Raw genomic sequence first — 24,853 nt, forward strand, 5'->3', positions numbered from 1 at the left:
TATATGTAAGGAAGATGCAGTCATGGACGTGGCCGTGGCCGTGGAACTAAGCGAGGCCAAGAATCAAGAGAAGAAAAGGGAAACAATAGCTGGACAAGGACCGAGAGTGCCACTTGTACTTAGGAATGTATTATGACCCATTGTTTTGCCCGACAGGCTAGCATCCGAGTTCCAGCAACTCTGTAAGATGACACATTGGATTGATCCGTATTGGGAAATTGCGGTTCTACGAGACGAAATAGAGGTTCAAAGGAGGCTGACCGCGTACTGGGAAGGGCGATGGAAGCAAGAGTATTCGGAGAAACTTGAGCTCTTACACCAAAACATGGAGTTAAAGAGGAAATACGAAGAGATTTCCAAGGAGACTGTAGCAATGGCACAAAGCAATACTTCTATGGGGGTTCCAGAGGAAGCTCAAAAGATAGGAATTGTAAGGCCACAACTGAAGATCTTCCATGTAAAGAAAAAGGGTAAAGCTGGTAGATCACTTGCTAAGAAGGGCCGTGGAGCTGGTGGTGTGACAATTTGTGGTTATTGTACAAAATCCAATCATATTGAAGTGGATTGTTGGAAAAAGGGAAGGAGATGTCTGCGCTGTGGAAGCGCCGAGCATCTGATTGTTAATTGCCCGGGGTTTATTGCACGAAAAGAAAGGAACCAGCAGCCAACCAAGACCGACCCTGGACCGTCAAGTGGAGAAGGGACTAAAATGAAGAACCTCGTTTCTACTGACTCTGAAGACGAAGAAGGTACAAGCCATTGGTTACTTTAAATTTTGAAGGTAAAATTTCGAGGACGAAATTTCCTTAAGGGGGAGAGAGTGTGAGAGCCCGTAATTTTTGTTTTTAAAGTACTAAGTTTTATTTTTCTTTTAATTGCACGTTTTTCCACATTTTATTGATTTGAAAAATTGTGAAAATAATTTTTATGAGTAAATAGAGTTTTTAGGTGATTTTTCTAGTATCGGATAGTTTTTGAAAAATTTAGAACGTATAACGGACGTGGGACCCGCTAATGCGAAGAGTTCGGAAAAATTCGGCCAGTTAGGTTAAGTTTTGGATACTGGGTTTAATTTACCGGGTGTTATGAGATATTTAGAGGTACCAAGTGCATAGGTGTGAGAAAGACAAAAACAAGTTAGGCATGAATTAATGAGAGGGACATGTGTCACCATATGACTAAATCTTGTTTTGACTTACTATTCAACCTTTTACCAATTACTAAATAAAACCAAAAATTGACCAAATATCTTCCATTTTTCTTCAAGCTTGGCCGAATTTCTCTCTAGGAAAGGAAGAAAGAAAACCTCTTCAACTTCTCGATTCTCTCCTGCTCAAATCCAAGAATTCAACCATCTAAACTTGTTTTTGTTCCATAGAAACACTTAAGGGAGTGATAGTGAGTTGTTTGGGAAGCTAAGGTGTCAAGTTGCTCTTCCTCTTGTTTTACTAAGGTGAGTAGTGGATGAACCCCTCTCCTCCCTTAATTGATGCCCAACTCATGCTTAGTGGTTGTATGAGATGCAAATTTATGGGTTATTTCTTGAATTGTGGTTGAAATGATGAAGTTTTATTATTTTTGGGGATTTTTCTGTTTTAATATAAGCATGATTGTGTGGCTATCTATGATGATTGGAAATGGTATATAAGGCATCTAGAAGGTGGAAAAAGTGGAAGATTGCAACCAATTTCTGTTTTGGAAGAAAATTGAAAAACCTAGGGTTCATGAAGCTACATTCTGTCCGAATTTTTAGGTCCTAGATAGAGGCCGAATTTGTGAGAACCCGTATTTTCCCTTAATGTTTTCCTAGGGTTTTCCCCCTTTAATGGCATGTTTTCTGCATTTTCTGGCGTAGGAAAATTTTCTTGGTGGATTTTATGGATAAATATAATTTTTAGATGAGTTTTCTAGCATTGGGTAGTTTTTGAAAAATTACGGATAGATTATGGACGTGGGCCCCACTAGTGCGAAAAGTTCGGAAAAATTCGGCCAATAAGGTTAAGTTTCGGATACTGTGTAAAATTTATCGGGTGTTAAGAGATAAGTAGAGTGTGTGAAATGATTGATGTGAGAGAGAAAAGAAAGGATAAGAATGCATTAATGAAGTGCCACGTGTCACTTGGTGATTGGTTTTGACTTAAGAACACTATTCACTTTTTTTGACTTTTGACCAAAATTGGTTAAATATCTAAACATTTCACAAAAAATCACCATTTTCTTTCACCTTGTGGCCGGCCCTCTCTCTTGCCAAGAAGGAAGAAAACTTCTTCAATCTTCAAGCTTTCCACTAGCTCAAATCATCCAAATCAATCACACAAACTAGTTTCCACTCCATACAATCTTTCCATTTAGTGTTAGTGGTGAGTTTGGTGAAGTTTTTGGAAGAGCTAAGGTGGTCTACAACTCCTCTTCTCTTGTTTACTAGGTAAGTGATGATTGAACATCCTCTTATAGCTAATGATGCTTATTTTGTGCCTAATGGTGACTTGAGTGATGGAATGTGTGATTTATTTCTTGATTTGAAGTGATTTGGTGAAGCTTTTATTTTATTGAGGAATTTTCTGGTTTAATATGAATGGGATGTTGTGGCTATGTTTGATGATTGGCAATGGCTTATAATGACTCTAGTAGGTGTGAATTATTGATAATTGCAATCAATTTTGGGTTTGGATTGAAATGAGAAAAGTTAGGGTTGATAACCCCTAATTCTGTCCGGTTTTGGATCATAGGGGTAGAGGCCGAATTGGACTTTGCTCAAAACATGAAAGTTGTAGGTATTGATGATTTTGAAGTGCCTGCAAAATTTCAGGGCATTTGGAGTAGTGTAGAGTGAGTTATGTCGTTTTTACTGTTGCTGTTCTGGGTGATCAGAATGTGCGAACTGCACTTGTAATTGGCCATTTTGACTGGAATTGTTTTGGATTTTGGTGATGGTGTCTTCTGATGAAATGTAGCTTGATGTCTTAGCTATCATATGCCTTTGGAATCAATGTATTTGGACCTGTATAGACCGACTTGGACTGATTACAGTTTTGTGTGATTTGGGAACCTGCAATTACGGTTCTGGCTTGGTTTTCTGCATTTTTGACCTAGTTGTGCTAGGATTTGGACTGAGTGGCCTTCTACATTGTTGTAGCCCTGTCTTTTAGCTTCGAGATGGTGGGTCTTACGCCCTCATCCGATAAGCGTAGCGCATTTTGTGCTATTACCGTAAAAAGAGGACGAAAACTGTTTTTTTGTTAAGGTCAAGTGGTGCATTGCTGAATTTTCTGGTTTGCTATATTGCCTCTATATGCATATGAAACCCATTGGGGTTGTGATTGGCCTGGCTTTAGGACTCGTTATCGAGTTTCATTGCATTTGTTTACGTGTTTTAGGACGTGACGAGGGTTCACGGCGACCTTTTTGACGTTGGTGCATGAAATATCACCTACGTGATTGGTGAGTATACTACTCACTTGGATGTTTATAATGTGGCTTTGCTATATGCAAATGTGATGCCTTGAAGGCTTGTTTGGCTATTGGAAATGATTAGGGTGAGGGTGTACTTGACCGCCCTCATTCCTTTTATTCCTGTGAATGACTGTTTACCGTTTCACTGAAATACTGCACTTGCTATATGAGATATTGAATTCCATTCATGGAAAACTGATTTGGTGTCGTTTGGACGAGTATCCAACGGCCCTACTGTACTACTGAGCTCGACCCCGTTGGTGGTCAATTGAATCGAGCCAGCGAGGGCTTGGTCGTGAAAATTGACTCGCCACGGGGACTGAAATGGGAATCTTGTGGTAATGAGACCCTTGGTTCCGGTGTACTCGAGTATCACCCAAAGTTACTGCTTGGAGTGCGGGCCCGGTTGGGGTATGTTGGGTGGAAGGAATGGAAGTGAAGAGAGGTCTACGGTTTGGTACTTCTTACATTGACGGAGGGTCAATGGGTTTGGATCAAGAATGTAAGCGTGGAAATGGGCTCTTGAGAGCCGACCGTATCCTTTTACCGATTTGTTTTGCTTCTTATTTGTATACTTGAAATGAACGGTTATGCTTAAGTGGTCTTGGTTGATTGTGTGATAGTTGCTCACTGAGCTTTAGCTCACACCATTCCATTTGTTTTCCTTACAGGAAAATAATCACTTTTGGAAGCTCATACTTGTGGTTGCCAAATTGAGCCATGTATATGTCTATTTTGATAGCTCTTTGCATGAAACCCTAATGTGTATTGGTTTCATCTTTTGAATGGCAAACCGAATATGTGTATCCCTTATGTATAGCTCTTGACATGCCAAATGTGGTTGTAAATGTTGAATTGCTATGTATTAATGTTTGGTGGGATCTCGGATTCTACTCAGGCACTATTCATCGTTTTCATTTTTTTTTTATTATTTTGTTATTTGGTTACTTGTGGCTTGTCCGAGCGCGCTTTTACTTTCCCGAAACGTTCTAGATCGTGTGTAACTGCCCGTAGTCCTGGCGAGAGCTGGGCAGGCAGTCCGCTAACCCCTTTGGTTCGCCTTAGGGGAAAGTGGGGCTGTTACAGAATTGGCCTTAGCTCAAAACATGAAAGTTGTAGGGAATGACATTTTAGAGGTGCCTACAAAATTTCAGGTCAATCAGAGTAGTGTAGAATGAGAAAAGTCGAAATTACTATTGTTGTTCTGGTTTTACCCGAAATTGAGAACTGCGCCTGTAATTGGTTGTTTTTCCTGGAATTGCTTCCGAATTGGTTGTTGAGGCCTTCTGATGAAATTTATCCCTGTTTCTTAGCTTTCAGTTGGTTTTGGAATTTGTGGATTTGGACTTGAAGAGCCTGAGTTATGATGTTTCCGCTAGAATGCATTTTGGTGAATCTGTTTTACGTTTTGATGTAGTATCTTGCATTTTTTACCTGTTTGCACTCCAAACTGGGTTGAGTGACCTTCTGTGATGTTGTATCCCTGTCTTTTAGCTTCGAGATGGTGGTTCTTGCACCCTCATCCGATAAGCGTAGTAAAATTGGTGCCATTACCGCAAAATGAGGACAAAAACTGTTTTTTCAGGGCCAAAGCTAGTTACATTTCCGAAATTTCTGGTTTCCTCTAATGCTTATATATGCTTATGGAACCCTATTGTGATCGTGTTGGCATCGGTTTATGACTTGTAATCGAGTCTTCTTGTGCTTATTGGAATATTCTAGGGCTTGACTTTTATTTCCGGTCATTTTCCTAGCTAACTTTTGTACTTGGATAACCTTGAGCCTATTGAACGGTTGTGGTGATGAATGTATATTGAGTATGACTTTGGGAGTTGATTGAGGAAAATAATGAAGCCGTGATGGCTGGAAAATTAAGAAATTTAGGGGAAGTGCTGTCCAATTTTTCTAGGCCAATTGGTTCCTTTAAGTTTGAATTGGCTTGTGATAGAAATGAAGGGCTTTTGGGTTGTTGAACCTAGGTCTTCATGTTACCTTTTTATTCCCAAAAATCATGTTTTGTACCCTTGCATTAGTAATTATTTGACGAGGCATACGACTAGTAGTCGAGCCTCACATGTGTATTTTGTTTACTCGAATCTGACCTTCAATTGGTTTACTTTGATTATTTAAGGGTTTCTTGGCGATTAAAGCCAATCCGAAGTGAAAACTTTTGAGGTATCTATACTTGAACAGGTGAGTGTACCACTCCCCTCCATTGCCGTTTAACTTGATTTCTACTCTGCAATCTGTTTAATTTGTTTGAGACGATGGTGTACTTTATCACACTCGTTCTCTTGTCTGTTCATATGCCAATTTTGGTGTCAATCTGAATCTGTATCTGTATCTGATATCTGTATCTGTATCTGTATCTGTATCTGTATCTGTTCGGACGTCGTTTGGAAACTTATAACCAACGACCTTTCTGTGACTTATGAGCTCAAATCCTGTGGCTAAGTTATTCGAGTCGGGCTGGCAAGGGCCTGGACGATTAGATAACGAACCACGGTAGTCTGTTTTGAGATCTTTGGGTATTGAGACCCTTGATTCCGGTATACTCGAGTATTACCTTTTCTGTTTCTGTTGAGGTGAGCGGGCCCGGTAAAGGGGTGTTTGGAGGACGGAATTTGGTGTAAAGTGGGGTCTACGGACGTGTTGGTTCTATATACGTTGACGGAGAGTCAACCGGCTTGGATCAAGTACTGCGCTGGAAAGCTGGCTCCTGAGAGCCACTTGTATCCTTCCTATTTGAGTTCTTGTGTTTACCTGTCTTACTTTATAGCGAGCATGTGTATCTGGTTTGTATAACGTGAAATACCTGATGTTTCTGCTACATGTTTGGTACCTCATTGGGCGTAAGCTCACCCCCTCCTCGTTATCTTTGTTTTCCTTACGGGAACCTCTTTTGGGAATCATGATTTTGAGAAGCGAGTTCAGCTAGTTAGAAAATCTTTTGTTCTTTTGTATAGCTCCTTGAGAATGAGCAAACCCTAAATGTATTTCGTTTCACTGGTTCCATTTGAATTGTAACCTAGCGACATGTATATATGAAAGTGTTTTCTCCATGTTTAAGCTTGGCGGTCTTCAATCGTTCATTTCTTTTGGGTCCTATCTCGCGTAATATCGAATTTGTGTGATTCGACTCCGTAGTCCTGGCGAGAGCTGGGCAGGCGGTCCGCTGAACCCTTTGGTTCGCCTTAGGGTGAGGTGGGGCTGTTGCAAGAGCAATCTAGAAATGGAAGCTAATCTGATGGCTGGAAGGGGAACGGAGACTTGAAGCTGCTTCTGAACCATTGAGATGAGGTTTAAGGGGTTTGGATGGGATATAAAAGCAAAGCTAAGGGTTCAGAAATAGAGGAGGTTTTGAAATGACGGCTGGTTGAGCGAGGAAAAGAGAGAACGGCTAGGGGTTGAGAGATAGAGTGAGAGTAGGAGCTAGAAACCAGAGAGTGTGCATGACAGCGAAGGAGAATAAAGAAAGAAAAGAGCTTTCGGGTCAGGAAAAATTGAAAAAAAAAAAGAAAAAAGAAGAAGGAGAACTGGAGAGCGTTGGGAGTTGGAGATAGATTGAGAGCTGGAAGGGAGAAGGGAGAAACGAGAAGGCCAAGCAAGGAAGTGCTACTGGAATTGCTGACTGAAGCGAAAAGCTGCTACCACTGCATTCTGCTATCATCAGTTGTGAATCTCCAACGAAAGAGAGACCACTGTAAGCTATCCTCTCTTTTAAACCCCCAAGTTTTCTTCAGGCGCAGATTATTTAAGCTTTCCAAGCTTGTATGTGTGTGATTGGAAATTGTGAACCTAAATTTGTTAGTTTTCGTGTTTCCTTTCTGTCATAAAGAATGAAACGGGTGTCATCTGTGGTTGATTTTTCATAGCTCAAAGATGTTGCCTTTTTGCTGTTATTGTGTATGATGGGGTCTGAAATTTGTTTGGTTTTGATTATATTTCGTTCCTAGGCTTTAGTTTAGTAGCAAGATCCCTGCTTTGAAAAAAAAAAACATTTTCCTGGTCTGTCCGTTTGAAATACTAGATATGTTGCGAAGTAGAGTGGCCTGCTCCATTTCCTTTTTGAATCTGTCTTGGCTTGTTCAAATGTTGGAGTCTTGTTCTGGTTGCTGCTGAAACTTTTAATTTGATTGAAATCTGGGATTTGTTGTTCAGTTGATACACTACATGCATGTCCAAACCAAGTTTCATCTTCGTGTATCTTTGCTGCATCAGAATTGCAGAAAGCATTATTGTGAATAGGAAAGTTTTCGAACCATTTTGTATAAAAGTTTTCTAGAACTTACATGATTTCCTTCGAAATCTTTGTTTGTTTGGATTGTGGTAGCTATGTATTTTGTTGCTTAGTTTAAAGTTATGATTTTTGGCTGAAAAGTTTTGATCAAAGTTGTGTGCTTGGATCCGAAATCTGCATTAGAAATGAACGGCAGCAGGCTTTCACTTTGGTTGCTGATTTTTGGGTAGCTAAGTTTCTGGAATAGCTTGAATTTCCTTTTCGGTTTGTTTGATAGTAATCCCATGTATGGGCTTGCTGCGATCTAGAACAGCAATCAGTGGTAACGCAGGCCTCCTATCTTTCGTTGTGCTGTTTGCATTTTCTTTTTCCTGTTCGTTCAGTTGCTTAAGTAGCTGTCTTCTTACGACTCTGTGGAGTCTTGCTCAAGAACATGTTTGAGAAATTTTGACTTGTTTTACTATGAATCGAGACTTTCACTGCCATTTTCCTTTTGATAATGCCAACCCAGTATGAGTGTTATTTTGTTAAGTGAATTCCCATAGGTAAATTCAGAACTGGTGGAGATCTTTTGAATGAATTAGAATCTGCAAACCTTCACCTTGTTAGTTTTTATCCCCTTGTATGCATGATAACGCATTGGGATGATGAGTTTAATAAGAATTTCGGGTGGGATCTTTGTTTGAGATAGTCGTGTAAAGTTTTGTGAAAGTTCATTGTTGTTTGTCTTCGTTGAACAATTTCTGAAGTTGCAGAGCATGATAGATTCATTTGGCTGCATGGTCTTGTGTTGGTATTCAAATTTTGTGTTATTTAGTTACATTGAGGGCTTAGTATTTGTGTTACACGAAAAGGCTTCATTTATATGAGGTCAAATAATACTTTCGGATTGAATCTGATCGCCGCTGGGATAGTTTGTAGCAGGAGAAATAGTTGCAGAAGCTTGTTCGCAACTCTGCATGGAACTTGCATGCAAAATGGCTTTCGAGAATTGCACTTTAACCCCTCAAGCCTCCTTAATGCTACTAGGACCCAATCGATTGAATAATTTCCTCAATTTGGTCCTTGGCAGCTCTAATTTTACAACTTTTCATTGCTTGTTTGCTTCAATTAATTACCATGCTTTGCTTAAATTGCATTTAATTCATGATTTTAAGAGTTTTATGATCAAGTGAGTTTGTATTTGCATATTTTCTTTAATTGTCGCAAATTAAATTGGTGCCTTGACCTTTTTATTATTTTGGAGGGTAAATAAGTAACTCATTCCATTAGAACCCAACTCAAGGGAGGTACACTCTATCCCTTATTTTTACCTTATTTGACCCTATGTGTTTATGTGATTTATGTGCTCAATTGCATGCCTTTTTTGAATGTTTTCATCTTATTTATTTATTTAGTTGTTTATCTACTTTACTCGTTTTAGTTATTTTCAATTTCGATCATTTGGGAGGCACTCGAATGCCAAAGTTGTAATAGTTAGGAATTTAATTGTTTTATTCCTTCTTATTTCCCCTTTTAGATTGTAGTAGGCTTCCCCCCTAAAAATGTAATAGTTAAGGCCTTAATTGCCTTATGTGTCTTGCATGCTTATGTGCTAAGTGTTTAATCGCTTTCTTAGGTTTTGGCATCTAGATATACATGCTTATGTGTTATGTGAATTACGTGCTCACATGTCTACTTGCTTTAACTATGCACATTACTTATATATGTGTATGATGGATGCAAATGCACGTAACCGTGGCTAGTCCAATGCTAGTCATGGTTGTCCCCTCGAGCTCTTACAAGTCCAATGCTTGTGAGAGAGCGTAGATGTGGGCTAGTCCAATGCTAGACCCTTAGGAGCCCTTCGCGCGTTAGAGCATGATTGTGTGACAAACACTTCATCTCATGCATATATTTACTTTCTAGGGCTTTTTTCACCATGTTGCATGACACTTTCCTTATATATGTATACCCCTTCCCCCATATTTTCCCTTATATGTATATTATTTGCCCCTTTTGTATGCAAACATGACATTAAACTTGCATTTCATATAAGCATTAGAACTAGGTTAGTTCATTTGCTTGATTAGATTAGGGAAATACCCCTTGGATATGGGATATGGACGAGTTTGACTTTCTAGCCTTAGCACGCTCGTATTCCCTCTATTAAAGGGAAAATTGAGTCACGAACATTAGTCCCCCGTACCCGACATGATGCATTCCTTTAAGACATGTATATTTCAATAATTATTTTATCCTTTTCCTCTTCTTAGAGTCTCATATTTTTGCATTATTCGTGGCTTCTCCAAAGGGTCATTATTGGGCATCACAATTAATGTGATTGGCACCACTCAAGCTTTGAAGAGAAATTTTGCCCCCCGATGTCCCCCTAGGTCTAGGTCTTGCATTCATATAATGCATCCAAATGTGATAAATGCTTTGGTTAAAACAAGAAAATCTTTGACTAAATCGCACAACTAGCCTTGGCTAGGTCGAAGGGGTGCCTTGGATTTTTATCCTTGCCTTCCCCTTCGTCAAATGTGAATCCCGGACCTTTTTCGTTGGTTTACGTAGACTAGGAGTCGTTTAAAAGGGGTGTCTTTCTACCTTTTCCTTAAAAAAAATTCATTTTAGGTGACTTGGTACACCTTAACTCTATACCAAGTGGCGACTCCGATTTTTATTTCAAAAACCCTTTTTAAACTGTATTTTGGGTCAAATCGTCGCATTTTCAAGTCCCATTTAGACCCATATTTTTCTTCATTTTCTTTGTAAATCAAAATTCATCTTTCAAAAAAAAAGCACTTTTTAAACCACACATTTATTTTTCTTATAAAAAATGGGGCGCGACATTTATCCTTAAGAATTGAGATGAGACGATTTAGTCATACTTTAAATGATATTTGAGCGAGTTGGCGACTAAGTTTCTAATCCGAAAATTGTGGTTGTTTTGCAGGGATGGAGAATGGAAACTGGAACCTTGCTACTAATGGGAATGGTCATTCCAATGGCCATGTAGAGCCTCCTAGGTCTATTTACTATCAGGCTCAAGGTAGTGGAGCCCGTGTGCGTTACTCGCCCGATGATAGGTATCCTCATTGTCCGTGTAGGTTGACATTCATATACCCGAACCACCTTGTACTAGCTCTGGACGACGAGCGTCGTCAGTTGGTGAATACCAACCGAGCGTTACTTTAGGAGGTTGAGGACCAGAGCTTTGTGGTGAATGCTCAGAATGATAGTATTGCAGAGTTAGAGGGGATGGCAGCGAACGAGATGACGAAGGCTGAGGTCGCTCGTGATGAGCTTCAGAGGGTTAGGGCTAGACTTACTAAGATAGGCGAGGAGGTCCGGGATCGGGCTTCCGAGATTTTGGCAGACGCTTCTATGTTGATTGATGATGTCATGGACGTTGTCCAAAGCCCAGTTCCAGAGGAGGACCCAGAGGAGGATCCGGAGGAGAGCCCTGAGGAGGAGATTCCCCCTGATAGCCCTGCTGTGGACTAGACCTAGAGTGATAGTGTAACAGCCCCACTTTCCCCTAAGGCGAACCAAAGGGGTTAGCGGACTGCCTGCCCAGCTCTCGCCAGGACTACGAATCCGTTTACGTCAATCTAATACGTTCCGGAACTTACCAAAGCGCGCAACCAAGTCAAAATGGCCACATAACCGAAAATAAGAAAATGAAATCCGAAGTCGGCCATGAATAGTAACCGACCCGTCAGAACCCAACCGAAATAGCTAACAAACATTTACATCTGATCTTTAGCGATTACAATCCAAAAGGACATACAAAAGTTTTCAAAAGTTAATACATATACACGGTTTGCCAAATCAAAAGAGAAAACGCCCCAAAAGTACACTTAGGGTTTTAATACATGAGCTATACAAAAGATATGTTCAACTAACTCAATTTGGCAGCCATTTGTCAAATCCAGACCAAAAGGGTTTATTTTCCTGTACGGAAAACAAAAGGAACGGAAAGGGGTGAGCTTGCGCTCAATGAGGTACCAAACAGATAGCATTAAAATCATGGCATTTCACATTTAACAAATCAGATACACATGTCAGATGTAAAGCAAAGGAACCAATGATTCAAATCAGAAGGATACGGGTGGCTCTCAGGAGCCAAATTTCCAGCGCAATACTTGATCCAAACCGGTTGACTCTCCGTCAACGTATATAGAACCAATGCGTCCGTAGACCCCTCTTATCACCGAATTCCGTCCACCAAACACCCCTTTACCGGGCCCGCTCACCTCAAACGAACAAAATGGTAATACTCGAGTATACCCGGAATCAAGGGTCTCAATACCCAAAATCCCCGAACAGACTACCGTGGTTCGTTATCTAATCGTCCAGGCCCTTGCCGGCCCGACTCGAATAACTTAGCCACAGGATTGAGCTCATAGGTCATAGAAATCCGAACAGATGCAGACACAGATAACAGATTCAAATTTTGCATAGTAAATTGGCATATGAACAGACTAGAGAACGAGTGTGATAAAGTACACCCTCGTCTCGAACAAATAAACAGATTGCAGAGCAGAAATCAAGTTAAATAGCAATGGAGGGGAGTGGTACACTCACCGGCTCAACTTCAAAAGTTTTTACTTCAGATTGGCCTTAATCGCCAAGAAACCCTAAAATAATCAAAATAGACCAATTGAAGGTTTCATATCCAAAATCGAGTAAACGGAATGCACAAGTGAGGCTCGACTACACGTCGTACGCCTTGCCCAAAAATACTAATGCAAGGGTGCAAAAACATGATTTTCTTGGAAACAAAAGATAACATGAAGACCTAGGGTCAACAACCCAAAAGCCCTTCATTTCCACAAAAAGGCAAATCCAACTTAAAGGAACCAAACGGCCTATAAAATCGGGCAGCACCTCCCCTAAATTTCTTACTTTTCCAGCCATTAAGGCTTCATTATATCCTCAAATCAGTCCCAACATTTCACACAAAAGTCATCTCATTTACCAAAAGCCGTACAGGGCTCAAAGTGGTACAAGTACAAAAGTTAGCTAGGAAACAACCAAAATGAAAGCAAGCCCTAAGAGAGACTCGACGACGAGTCATAAAACAATGCTGAACACAACCCCAATAGGGTCTCATATGCATAAATAAGCATGATAGCAAACCAGAAATTAGAAATAGCATTAGTCTTGGCCCCAAATAGAAAAACTGTTTTGCCCTTATTTTGCGGTAATGGCGTCAAATTCACTACGATTATCGGATGGGGGTGTAAGACCCACCATTTCGAAGCCAAGAAACAGAGCTACAACAATGTAGAAGGTCACTCAATCCAGTTCCTAACACAACTAGGTCAAATATGCAAAATACTATACCAGAATTCCCAAAACAGGTTTGCAAATCACACAAAACTGTAATGAACACAACTCAGTCTATACAAGTCCAAATGCCGAAATTCCAAAGGCATAAGCTAGCTAAGACATCCAGATACATTTCATCAGAAGACACCAACAACCAAATCCAAACCAATTCCATTCAAAACAGACAATTACTATCGCAGTTCGCACATTCTGTTCACCAAAAACAGCAACAGTAAAAACGACATAACTCACTCTATACTACTCCAAATTCCCTGAAAGTTTGCAGGAACTTCATACTCACCAATACCTACAACTTTCATGTTTTGAGCAAAGTCCAATTCGGCCGCTAGCTATGACCTAAAATTTCGGACAGAATAGGGGTTCATGAACCCTAACTTTTCACAATTCACTTCAAATCCAAAATTGGTTGCATTTATCAACAATTCACACCCACTAGAGTCAAAGCCCCTTATTACCAACCATAAAAAACAACCATACCATCAAAATCATATGAAACCAGAAAATTCATCATAAAATGGAAAACTTCACTAAATCAAGCCAAACCAAGAAATAAATCATATATTCCAACACTCAAGCCACTTCTAAGCATACTATAACCATCATTAGGTGTAGTAAAGGTTCAAGCATCACTTACCAAGTATCAAGAGATGTAGAGAGGTGTTGGCCACCTTAGAGCTTCAAACAAACTTCACTCATACCCTTACTATCACTAGAAGGAAAGATTGTATGGAGTACAAACTAAGTTAAACACTTGATTTGGTGGATTTGGACAAGTTGGAAGCTTGAAATATTGAAGAATTTTCTTCCTTCTTGCAAGTGAGAGGTTCGGCCACAATGAGAAGAAAAATGGTGAATTTTGTGATTTTTTTGAGATATATAATCCTTTGGTCAAAAAAGTCAAAAATGTGAATAGTATTTCTTAAGTCAACTCCAATGATCTTGTGACACTTGTCACTATCATAAATGCATTCCTATCCTTTCTTTTCTCTCTCTCATCAATCAAATCTCACTCTCTACTTATCTCTTAACACCCGATAAATTTTTCACAGTATCCGAAACTTAACCTTATTGGCCGAATTTTTCCAAACTTTTCGCACTAGTGGGTCCCACGTCCGATATACGTTCTTAATTTCTCAAAATCTATTCGATACTAGAAAATCATCTAAAAACTATATTTACTCGTAAAATAATCTAGAAAATTTTCCGGATACAGAAAATGTAGAAAACAAGCCATTAAAAATAAGAAAGCCTAGAAAGATTATAAAACCTAACAAATGGAAAAGTTACGGGTTCTCACAGATAGGCTTTTGACTTTTGTGACTAGGAATAGCTGGGGTGATGCTAGTGCTGAGACCATTGTATTTTGTTTGACTGTGTGGCCTACTTTTCAGGCACTTGACTTTACTTTAGTCGTGCATGACTCAAAGTACTTTTGTGGCACCTGTGTGCTATATTTTTGTAATTTTCTCATGACTTATTAATTTTATGAACTTTACAATGTAAATACATGTTAATTAATGTTATCTCTGATATTTTCAAGATCGGCTCCTATTTTAAGAAATTACTCGCGTGACCACTTTTATTTCTTGCAGTAGGCACCACTACAATTATGGACGGACGAAGGAGTGGACGAGGTCGTGGGCGAGGGTCTAGGCAAGCCCAACCTCAAGGGGATGAACAGGGATCGGCAACTGGACCGACCCAAGGACAGGAGAATATAGAGGTTAACCAAATGGCTACTGCCATTAATAGAATGACTGATATTCTTGAACGGTTAGCTGAGAGACAGGGTTTAAGGCCACTTAACCAACCTGGGGGACAGGATAGAGGGGAAGATAGATCCTTGGAGAGGTTTCTGAAATTTAATCCACCTAAACTTATTGGAGGACCTGACCCCGAATTAGCAAAGAATTGGCTAGAAAAAATGACTAACATTTTCACCGCCCTAGATTATGCGGAGGAGAGGCGAGTGACTTTTGCTGTCTTTCAATTTGAGGGTGCAGCGCGGGTTTGGTGGGATATGATAAGGGAAAAATGGGAAAGAGCACAAACCCCTTGGACTTGGAAAAATAGTGTGGCCGAGTATGAGGGAAAATTTACTAAACTTTCTAAGTATGCCCCAAAATTGGTAGCCACTGAGAGGAGAATGATAAGGTGATTTGTACAGAGACTTAACATGGAGATTCAAGAGGGGTTAGCAGCGGCCCAAATCTCTACTTTCACCGAAACCCTAGAGAAGGCGCAGAGAGTCGAAAGTTCAAGGCTGCAAGTTAAGGATTTTCATGCCAAGAAAAGGGGCACACCTAGTCATCCTCTTGGACAAGCAGATAAGGGTGCCCCACCTTCTAAGAAGGAAAAAGGAACGGGAGGAGTAGAGACATCTAGTACGCCAAAAAGGACTCAATCAAGAGGAGGCCACAATGGACGAGATCAACCGAGGGAGACACCTCCAAGTGGTCAGGCTGTGGCTCCTCAAGTTATTTGTGGTTATTGTCGTAAACCTAACCATACAGAGAATGAGTGCTAGAAGAAATCAGGAAAATGTTTGTACTATGGTAGCACTGAACATCAAATCGCGAACTGTCCGAGTATACCGAAAGAAGGGGGTAGTACTCAAAGGCCTGAAAAGTCAGCCGCAAAGCAGTCTAGTGCTGGAGGAAGTCAATCTAAAGAACCAGTTAAGGTTTATGCATTAGGCTATCAACAGGTTTCCAATCCCGCTAAGGTTATTGAAGGTATGGTTCTTGCTTTCTATTGTTTAGTTAAGGTTCTAAGTGACCATAGTACGACACACACTTTTACAAAACTCTAGATTCATGAGTTAGAATCAAAGTTTGACAGCTAATTGGGTGAATAGAAATTGTGAAATATGGGTTGGAGAGTGTAAGTTATTGATTGATCTGATAAGCGTGACTATTAAAGGGTAAGACTATTATCCTAAGTGTGAATTTCGAGAACGAAATTCTTTTTAAGGAGGGGAGGATGTGAGGACTCGCAAATTTACTTATTTTAAATCCCTAGTACTAGCTTATTTAAATATTTAATTGTCTGTTTACTCCGAATATTTAATTTCAACCTTTTTAGACCCAATTACCTGGAACTATGACTTACTTATATTTTTAAAGTAACTCGTTTCAAAATTTAATTTTTTGAAAGCTCGTTAAGTGAGAATAGTGAATACGCGTTTGGAGACATTAAACGATTTGAGGATACAGTGAGCTTGGAGAGTGAAGACTCATACATTAGTCTCAAAATAATTATTTTTATGTTTAAATACTCAAGTATTAGTTAGTAATACTATCGTTAAAAGAATTCCTTAGAAATTTCACTCTATCGCGCACAAATCGGAAGTACGCATTTTCGCGGATTAATCGAGGGACTTTAGACCTTTAGTTTTAGACTATTTAGAGTGAATAATAATAGTATGGATGGAAGTGCATTAAAGGTTTAGTGCACAAGTGAAACAAACCCGAGAGGAAACGAGCACGAAACACGTGCGAACGCGCACTATTCCTAGTTGATTTTTTGAGTAAATTTGAGCCACAAACACTTAAGCTTCTCAAGGAAGCTTCACCATCAGAAAAATACTCTCTCTTTCTCTCTCTCTAGCAGTCAAAACACCAAGGAAGAAACAAGACCAAAAGCTCTTCATTTTCTTGCTTCGTTTCTTGTCCAAATCACTCCAAAATTTACTACACCTTGCAAACTACTTGGAGATCAACTCAAGCTAAGAAAGGAGCTTCATTTGCACGATTTTTCTTGAGCTTCAAAGGAATGAAAATTTCTGCTTTAGTCATCTAAGGAGGTAATCAACAATCAAACCCTTGAATCTTAGTTTATAAAATTTATATGGCACTTTGGAAGCTTGTAGCTTCATGTGGGTACCTCTATATTGTTGGAAATCTTGTGAGTGGATTCTATGAAATCCCACAATGGATTTGATGATCTGATTTGATGAGATTGGATGTTAATTGTGTTGATTAAGTGTTAATCTAGTAGAGATAAGTGGTAAAAGTGAAAAGAAAACCAAAGGAAGTGTTGCATGTTGAAGGGCCGAATCTACCCTGCCATTGTCGTGCCCCTTGATGCAAATTTTTGTGGTTAAATTGACTTGATTTTGATGTAGATATGTTTTATAGGTTGTGTGGAAAGTTTCCACCAAAAATCACTTGATTTGGTTGTCCAAAGGTTGAAATTTCGAATTTAGTTCATGGCGGGCAAATTGTCCAGAGTTGCTCTGGCAACGATTTTGAATCGACCATAACTCTTTGCTCTAACATCGAAATTGAGGGCCCTTTGTGGCATTAGAAACTAGACACTTCCAGTTTTTAAACGGTATAAAATGCATCCCCTCATCCCACTTTAGTGAACCGTACCAGCCTTTTTAAAGTCACCTGTCCTTTTTCTCGGCTGTGTTAGAGAACCTGTTATGTGCTGGAACTTGTTGCTTGAATATGAGCTAGTTATGGACAGAATTTTAAAATGCTTTCTTCTGAGAAATTGTAACCTTATGAATTTGTCTTTCAACTCCAACAACCACGCTCAATTCCAAGTTGAATTGAGTGAGTTATGGCCAAATTTCAAACCTGCCTCGTTGCTTGAAAACCCTAAATTTGGGTTGGTCAATGGCTCATTTTGAATTGGGACTTGTTATTTTGAAAATCTTGGTGTTAATGTAACAGCCCCACTTTCCCCTAAGGCGAACCAAAGGGGTTAGCGGACCGCCTGCCCAACTCTCGCCAGGACTACGGAGTCGAAACACACAAATCCGATATTACACGAGACAGGACCCAAAAGAATTGAATGATTGAAAACCGCCAAGCTTAACAGTAACTTACCAAAATCACATGGAAAAAAAAAATTTCATATATACATGTCGCTTGGTTTACAATTCAGATGGAACCAGTGAAACGAAGTACATGTAGAGTTTGCTTCCCCTCAAGGAGCTATACAAAAGAACAAAAGATTATCTAACTAGCTCAACTCGCTTTTCAAAATCATGATTTCCAAAAGAGGTTCCTGTAAGGAAAACAAAAGGAACAGAAAGGGGTGAGCTTGCGCTCAATGAGGTACCAAACATATAGCAGAAAAATCATGGCATTTCACATTTAACAAATCAGATACACATGCCAGATGTAAAGCAAAGGAACCAATGATTCAAATCAGAAGGATACGGGTGGCTCTCAGGAGCCAAATTTCCAGCGCAGTACTTGATCCAAACCGGTTGACTCTCCGTCAACGTATATAGAACCAAAACGTCCGTAGACCCCTCTTTACACCGAATTCCGTCCACTAAACACCCCTTTACCGGGCCCGCTCACCTCAAACGAACAAAATGGTAATACTCGAGTATACCCGGAATCAAGGGTCTCAATACCCAAAATCCCCGAACAGACTACCGTGGTTCGTTATCTAATCGTCCAGGCCCTTGCCGGCCCGACTCGAATAACTTAGCCACAGGACTGAGCTCATAGGTCATAGAAATCCGAACAGATGCAGACACAGATAACAGATTCAAATTTTGCATAGTAAATTGGCATATGAACAGACAAGAGAACGAGTGTGATAAAGTACACCCTCGTCTCAAACAAATAAACAGATTGCAGAGCAGAAATCAAGTTAAACAGCAATGGAGGGGAGTGGTACACTCACCGGCTCAACTTCAAAAGTTTTCACTTCAGATTGGCCTTAATCGCCAAGAAATCCTAAAATAATCAAAATAAACCAATTGAAGGTTTTACTTCCAGAATCGAGTAAACAGAATGCACATGTGAGGCTCGACTACTAGTCGTATGCCTCGCCAAATAGTTACTAATGCAAGGGTGCAAAACATGATTTTCTTAGAAACGAAAAGGTAACATGAAGACTTAGGCGCAAACAACCCAAAAGCCTTTCATTTCCACAAAAAGGCAAATCCAACTTAAAGGAACCAAACGGCCTATAAAATCGGGCAGCACCTCCCCTAAATTTCTTACTTTTCCAGCCATTAAGGCTTCATTATATTCTCAAATCAGTCCCAACATTTCACACAAAAGTCATCTCATTTACCAAAAGCCGTTCACTAGGCTCAAAGCAGGACAAGTACAAAAGTTAGCTAGGAAATGACCGGAATAAGAGTAAGTCTTAAAACATGTAAGCAAGTACAATGAGACTCGATAACGAGTCAAAAAGCCATGCCAATCATAACCCCCAATAGGGTTCCATATGCATAAATAAGCATGATAGCAAACCAGAAATTAGAAATAGCATTAATCTTGGCCCCGAATAGAAAAACTGGTTTGCCCTTATTTTGCGGTAACGGCACAAAATGCACTACGTTTATCGGATGGGGGTGTAAGACCCACCGTCTCGAAGCTAAAAGACAGAGCTACAACAATATAGAAGGCCTCTCAGTCCCAATCCTAGCACAACTAGGTCAAAAATGCAGAAAACCCAGCCAGAACCGCAATTGCAGGTTCCCAAATCACACAAAACTGTAATACGTCTATCTCAGCCTAAACAGGTCCAATTGCATTGATTCAAAAGGCACATGAAAGCTCAGACATCAAGCTACATTTCATCAGAAGACACCAACAACTAAATCCAAACCAATTCCAGTCAAAACAGACAATTACTATCGCAGTTCGCACATTCTGTTCACCAAAAACAGCAACAGTAAAAATGGCATAACTCACTCTATACTACTCCAAATGCCCTGAAATTTTTCAGGCACTACAAAATCATCAATACCTACAACTTTCATGTTTTGAACAAAGTCCAATTCGGCCTCTATCTATGACCTAAAATTTCGGACTGATTAGGGGTTCATGAACCCTAACTTTTCACATTTCATTCCAAATCCAAAATTGATTGCATTTATCATCAATTCACACCTACTAGAGTCAAAGCCCCTTATTACCAACCATCAAAAACAACCACACCATCAAGATCATATGAAACCAAAAAATTCCTCATAAAATTGAAAACTTCACCAAATCAAGTCAAATAAAGAAATAAATCACCAAATACTTCACTATCACTTCCAATAGGCACAATTTAAGCATCGTTAAGTGTAAGGGAGTAGGCAAACATCACTTACCTAAGAGACAAGAGATGTAGAGATGTTGGCCACCTTAAACCTTCAAATAAACTTCACTAAGACACTTAGTAGCACTAGAAGAAAGGATGTTATGGAGTAGAAATGGATGTAAGCAAATGTTTTTGGGTGATTTGCACCAAGTAGTAGCTAGAACTTGAAGAGTTTCTTCTTCCTTCCTTGCACAAGATGGCCGGCCAACAAGAGGTAAGAAATGGTAATTTTTTTGTGATTTTTGAAGATATTTAACCAATTTTGGTCCAAGGTCAAAATAGTGAATAGTAAATCTTAAAGTAAAACCAATGAGATAGTGACACTTGTCACCACCATAAATGTATTCCTATCCTTTCTTTTCTCTCTCACATCAATCAAATCTCACTCTCTACTTATCTCTTAACACCCGATAAATTTTGCACAGTATCCGAAACTTAACCTTATTGGCCGAATTTTTCCGAACTTTTCGCACTAGTGGGTCCCACGTCCGATATACGTTCTTAATTTCTCAAAATCTATTCGATACTAGAAAAATCATCTAAAAACTATATTTACTCGTAAAATAATCTAGAAAATTTTCCGGATACAGAAAGTGTAGAAAACAAGCCATTGAAAATAAGAAAGCCTAGAAAGATTATAAAACCTAACAAATGGAAAAGTTACGGGTTCTCACAGTTAATCACCTTTCAAACATGTTTTTGATGTTTCTTAGACCTTGTTTTCATAAATGAACCAGATTTGAGTCGATTTCATGTGGCCAAAAGTTAGAAAAAGGAAAACGAAAGTACAAGGCAGATTTGCCTTGGAAATTCTTGGAAATTTAGTGGTTTTGTTAACTGACTTCCCGTACGAATTTTTGCATGAAATTTGACAGATGAATAGCCCTTATATGGTAGGGTAATACTACCAAATTTGGTGCCATTCCAAGTCCATTTCGATGCTCAACTAAAGTCCCAAAGTTTGTGTTTCAAATCCGGAAAATTGCCCAATGGTCTTCATTTTGAACCAATTTTGAGCTGCTATATCTTGGCGCTTAAAACTTCGATTCTTGTCCCGTTTATTTTATTTTGAACCTTGATTATAACTCTAATTTAGTTTCAAATTTGAGAGACTAGTTCGTATTGTGTGAATTTTGCCAAATTTTCAAAGTTTGCCAAAAACCAACCCCGGAACTGTCTTGGTAGTCCAAATTAGCAACTTGAAGCCAAAATTTGAGTGTCTTGTATTTTGAATCATGGAAAAGTGTCTTCTATGAACTTTTAGTACTTTGGAAGTAGTTTCCAACGGTACCAAGTTTTCCAATTTTGGATCTAAGGAATGTAAGATATGATTTTTCAAAGATTGCTCATTGAAACTGAAATTTTCGAACTTGAGGAGAAATGAGTTTTTGGAAAACTTTTCGCTGCCCTTTGATAATGATTGATCTTTTTAAACTCGATTTCATGAAGGAAATCAGTTTTTCTTGTGTTAATAAGACCTCACTTTTGAACCTTTATTTTGAGTGGCTAAGGTTCGTGGTTTGAGGTATTGACTAGTCTAAATAAGTGTAACTCCTTTCTTGATTAATACGTGATTGTGAGTGAAAAATACTTGTTAATTGTTCAGGCGCTCAAAGAGATTTTGAAGGGAATCTCGATGCGGACATCTAAAGCTTTGTTTGCTCACTTATTTTGAATTGGTGAGTGTCAAGTGCATGACTTGTTGTGTTTACTTGATTTATCTGCTTATATACGTGAATATCACTTGACGAGACGAGTGTGTACTTTATCGCACTCGTTCTCCTCTACTCAAACCTTACTCGCATAAAACTTTATTTTTAATGTCGATTGGAGTAAATCTCATTGGCAAAATATATTTGTTTACGTGTACATGTCGTGTTTTTGTGCGTGTCATGTTGTCGAGCAGAGTGAACCTCCTCGACTTATGGGGACGCCTAATTCTCTTAGCCAACCTTGCAACTCGAGCCGGCATGGGTTTGGTCGAGAAACTTGATAAACCAAGAGAATAACAAAAACACAACTTGATCTTTTGAAATCTTGTTCGGCATACTCGTGGAATATCGCCCTTTCGTGTGTGTTCTTAAAAACAACTTGATCTCTTGAGATCTTATTCGGCATACTTGTCGATTATTGCCTTTTTTGTGCGTGTTTGGTTACGGATCCGAGAGGGTGAAATGTTGGCTGGAGGAAGTAATAAGTGCAGCTTCTACGGACTTCAAAACCTACCCAGTTGACGGAGTGTCAACTCGTGGAGGTAGTGGATCGAGCATTGGCAAAGCAAGTGAAAATTAGCTCCTGAGAGCTCCTGTATCCTACTCAATTGTGTTTAATTGTTAATCATGTATTACTTGACTTTATCGCTTTATTTATGGTATAAATATTACTGATACTTGAACTACGTGCTTGCATGACTTTCTTGACCTCACTGAGTATTGGCTCATCCCATTAGTTTGTTTTCCTTAATAGGAACCGGAATGGAAGAAATTAAGGAAATGCCATCTTGAGGCACTTTTGTATTAGTGTTTTGATTGTAATCGACTAAACACTTTTGGATGTTGTATATTTTGGGGAAAGTGATTGTAAATTTGAAATTGTGATGTAAGACTGAATATTTATGTATGGAAATGACTTCGGACCTTTATTCCGACTTTCATTGTTAGTGTTAGACTTTAAGTTTGAATTGGAATTGTCTCGAGTCCTGACGAGAGTTGGGCAGGCGTTCCGCGGATACCCTCGGGTTCGCCCTTGGGAGAAGCGGGGGCGTCACATGGAAAATTGGGACGGGTTGTATAGGTGGGTTTGCATAGTTTAGCCGAGGTAGAGGGTGAGTGATAGTAGTATGGTAAATAGGGCGTAGGTTTGGGTAGTATGGATAGGGTGATGAATATGTGGGGTATTGCTGAAATCTGGGTATAGAAGACGGGCCTTGGTCCCAGACCGATGCGGCTTCCCCATATTTCTTTTTAAACTGAGGCTTCATGCTACTGTTGCTTGGATTTTGCAAGGTTTCTAATTGCGATTTCAGAGCTAACACATTAATAATCTTTCCCGCTCTTACAAACTCATCATATTTCTCCAATTTGTTGACAATTTCTGCGAATGAGCATCCAGTCATGCGAAAAATTTCCTCAAAATAGGGCGGGTCATGAGTTTTGATAAATGTTCGAACAATTTCATCCTCGGTCATAAGAGCTTCCACCTTGGCAGCCAATTTCCTCCATCGCTTTTCATAAGTCTTGTGATTCTCAGATGGCTTCCTTTTAGTCCCTTCAAGTGTGGTCCTCGTCGGAGCAAGCTCGCAATTATACTCGTATTGTCTCACGAACGTAGTTGATAGGTCCATCCAGGTCCTCATCTCATCAGGCTTCCAATTAGAGTACCAATCCAGTGCATCGCCTTCTAAGCTTTTAGGGAATAACCGAACTGGCAAATTCTCATCATCTATTGGTTTTTCTAATTTGTTGGCAAACATTCGGAGATGCGTCTTAGGGTTGCCCGTTCCGTCATATTTGCTAAATTTGGGTGCTTTAAAGCCCACAGGCAGTTGCATATTAGGAAACAGGCACAGCTCATTATAGTCCAAACCTCCTTGTTTGCTCAAGCCTTGACTCTTCCTCTTGAAGTCATCAAACTGATCCAACCTCTTTAACAAATTTTTATCAATTGGCGCAGAAGATTCCCCTACGTCGACTTTTCCTTGGGCAGCGGTGTCTAGCGTGAATGGTTCAGTGGTGGAATAGTAATATGGCCCTTGAGGTTTAAGTGGCATGTTCAGACTAACAGGTGGATAATTCTGAAAAATTTGGGGGTTAGGAGGATTGGTTTGGGTAGCAGGTGCATAGGTATGTGGTAGGCCATGAGTGGGATAGGTGAAAGTTTCTTCGGGCGGATTTGCAAAATGTGGAGTAAAGGAGGTTTGAGTATAGGGTAAAAGTATTGGTTGCAGTTCAGATTGACTAGCAGGTAAAGGCTCAGGTTGACCACCGCTACTGCTACCAGCGACCAACTGATCGATCACGCGCCGTTGTGCGGTCATTTCCATATTCAGCTCATTGAATTTATTCAAAACTTCACTCAGTTGAGCTCTTAGGTTTGCCAAATCAGTTGATGGTGCCGTTACATGCCTGTCGGACGATTCCGGGTACGTACTCATGTTTACACGATTTCTCAAAGCTCGACTGTGAGATCGTGTGACAATGGGGCTTCTTCTTGTAGCTATATTTGAAAAACACCTGACATTTTAGAAAACCCTATTTAGCATCATCTCTTGGCCGGCTATTGGCAAAGCAAGAAAAGAAAGAAAAAGAAAAAGACACAAGTTAGTATTTATTAAGGTAATTCAGATGCATGCCCTATTGGGGGACCCTTTTTACGCCAAGGGTTGGCCTAGCATGAAAATACAATCCTTCAGGGCAGGCACTATATAGTACCTGATGGATCCGATCAACTTATTGCCATTCGATTGGAAGGTAATTTGAAAATTTCGACGGGAAATTTCTAGCCTGATAGAATACGGGTAAAGTCCAAACGGAGATCGCTTTGATTGATACAAGAATTTTTAAAAGCACACCGATTTGAGCTTGAAGAACTTTCTATCAGAGAGATTGAAATTTGTTGACAAATTTTCTCAATGAAGCATGGATCGAAGGCCCAGCCGATCAAATGGCTGGATGCAATGGATGGTTTTCTCAAAATTGACTACGTTTCCCAATTTGAAATTTGACATTGAAACCCTAATTGGTCAAATGGGTT

General features: G+C 39.6%; 1 protein-coding gene across 1 annotated transcript; it reads right to left on the reverse strand.

The window, feature by feature from the left end:
• Positions 1-15,678: 15,678 nt before the first annotated feature.
• Positions 15,679-24,254, reverse strand: LOC140009859 (uncharacterized). The gene is made up of 2 exons (XM_072056192.1): positions 23,040-24,254; positions 15,679-15,699 (listed from the first exon to the last, which is right to left on the reverse strand). Exons 1-2 carry the CDS (start codon positions 24,252-24,254, stop codon positions 15,679-15,681), a joined length of 1,236 nt encoding a protein of 411 aa, XP_071912293.1.
• Positions 24,255-24,853: the final 599 nt, after the last annotated feature.

This window comes from Coffea arabica, chromosome 6e (assembly GCF_036785885.1).
Source record: "Coffea arabica cultivar ET-39 chromosome 6e, Coffea Arabica ET-39 HiFi, whole genome shotgun sequence".
NCBI classification, from domain to species: domain Eukaryota; kingdom Viridiplantae; phylum Streptophyta; class Magnoliopsida; order Gentianales; family Rubiaceae; genus Coffea; species Coffea arabica.

Coding starts and splice junctions, on each gene's coding strand:
- LOC140009859 (XM_072056192.1), bottom strand. CDS start 24,254: ATGAGTACGTACCCGGAATCGTCCGACAGGCATGTAACGGCACCATCA. Junction 15,700..23,039: donor AATATGGGGAAGCCGCATCG/GTCTGGGACCAA, acceptor CTGGTTCTTTAG/ATTGACTTCCTCCAGCACTA.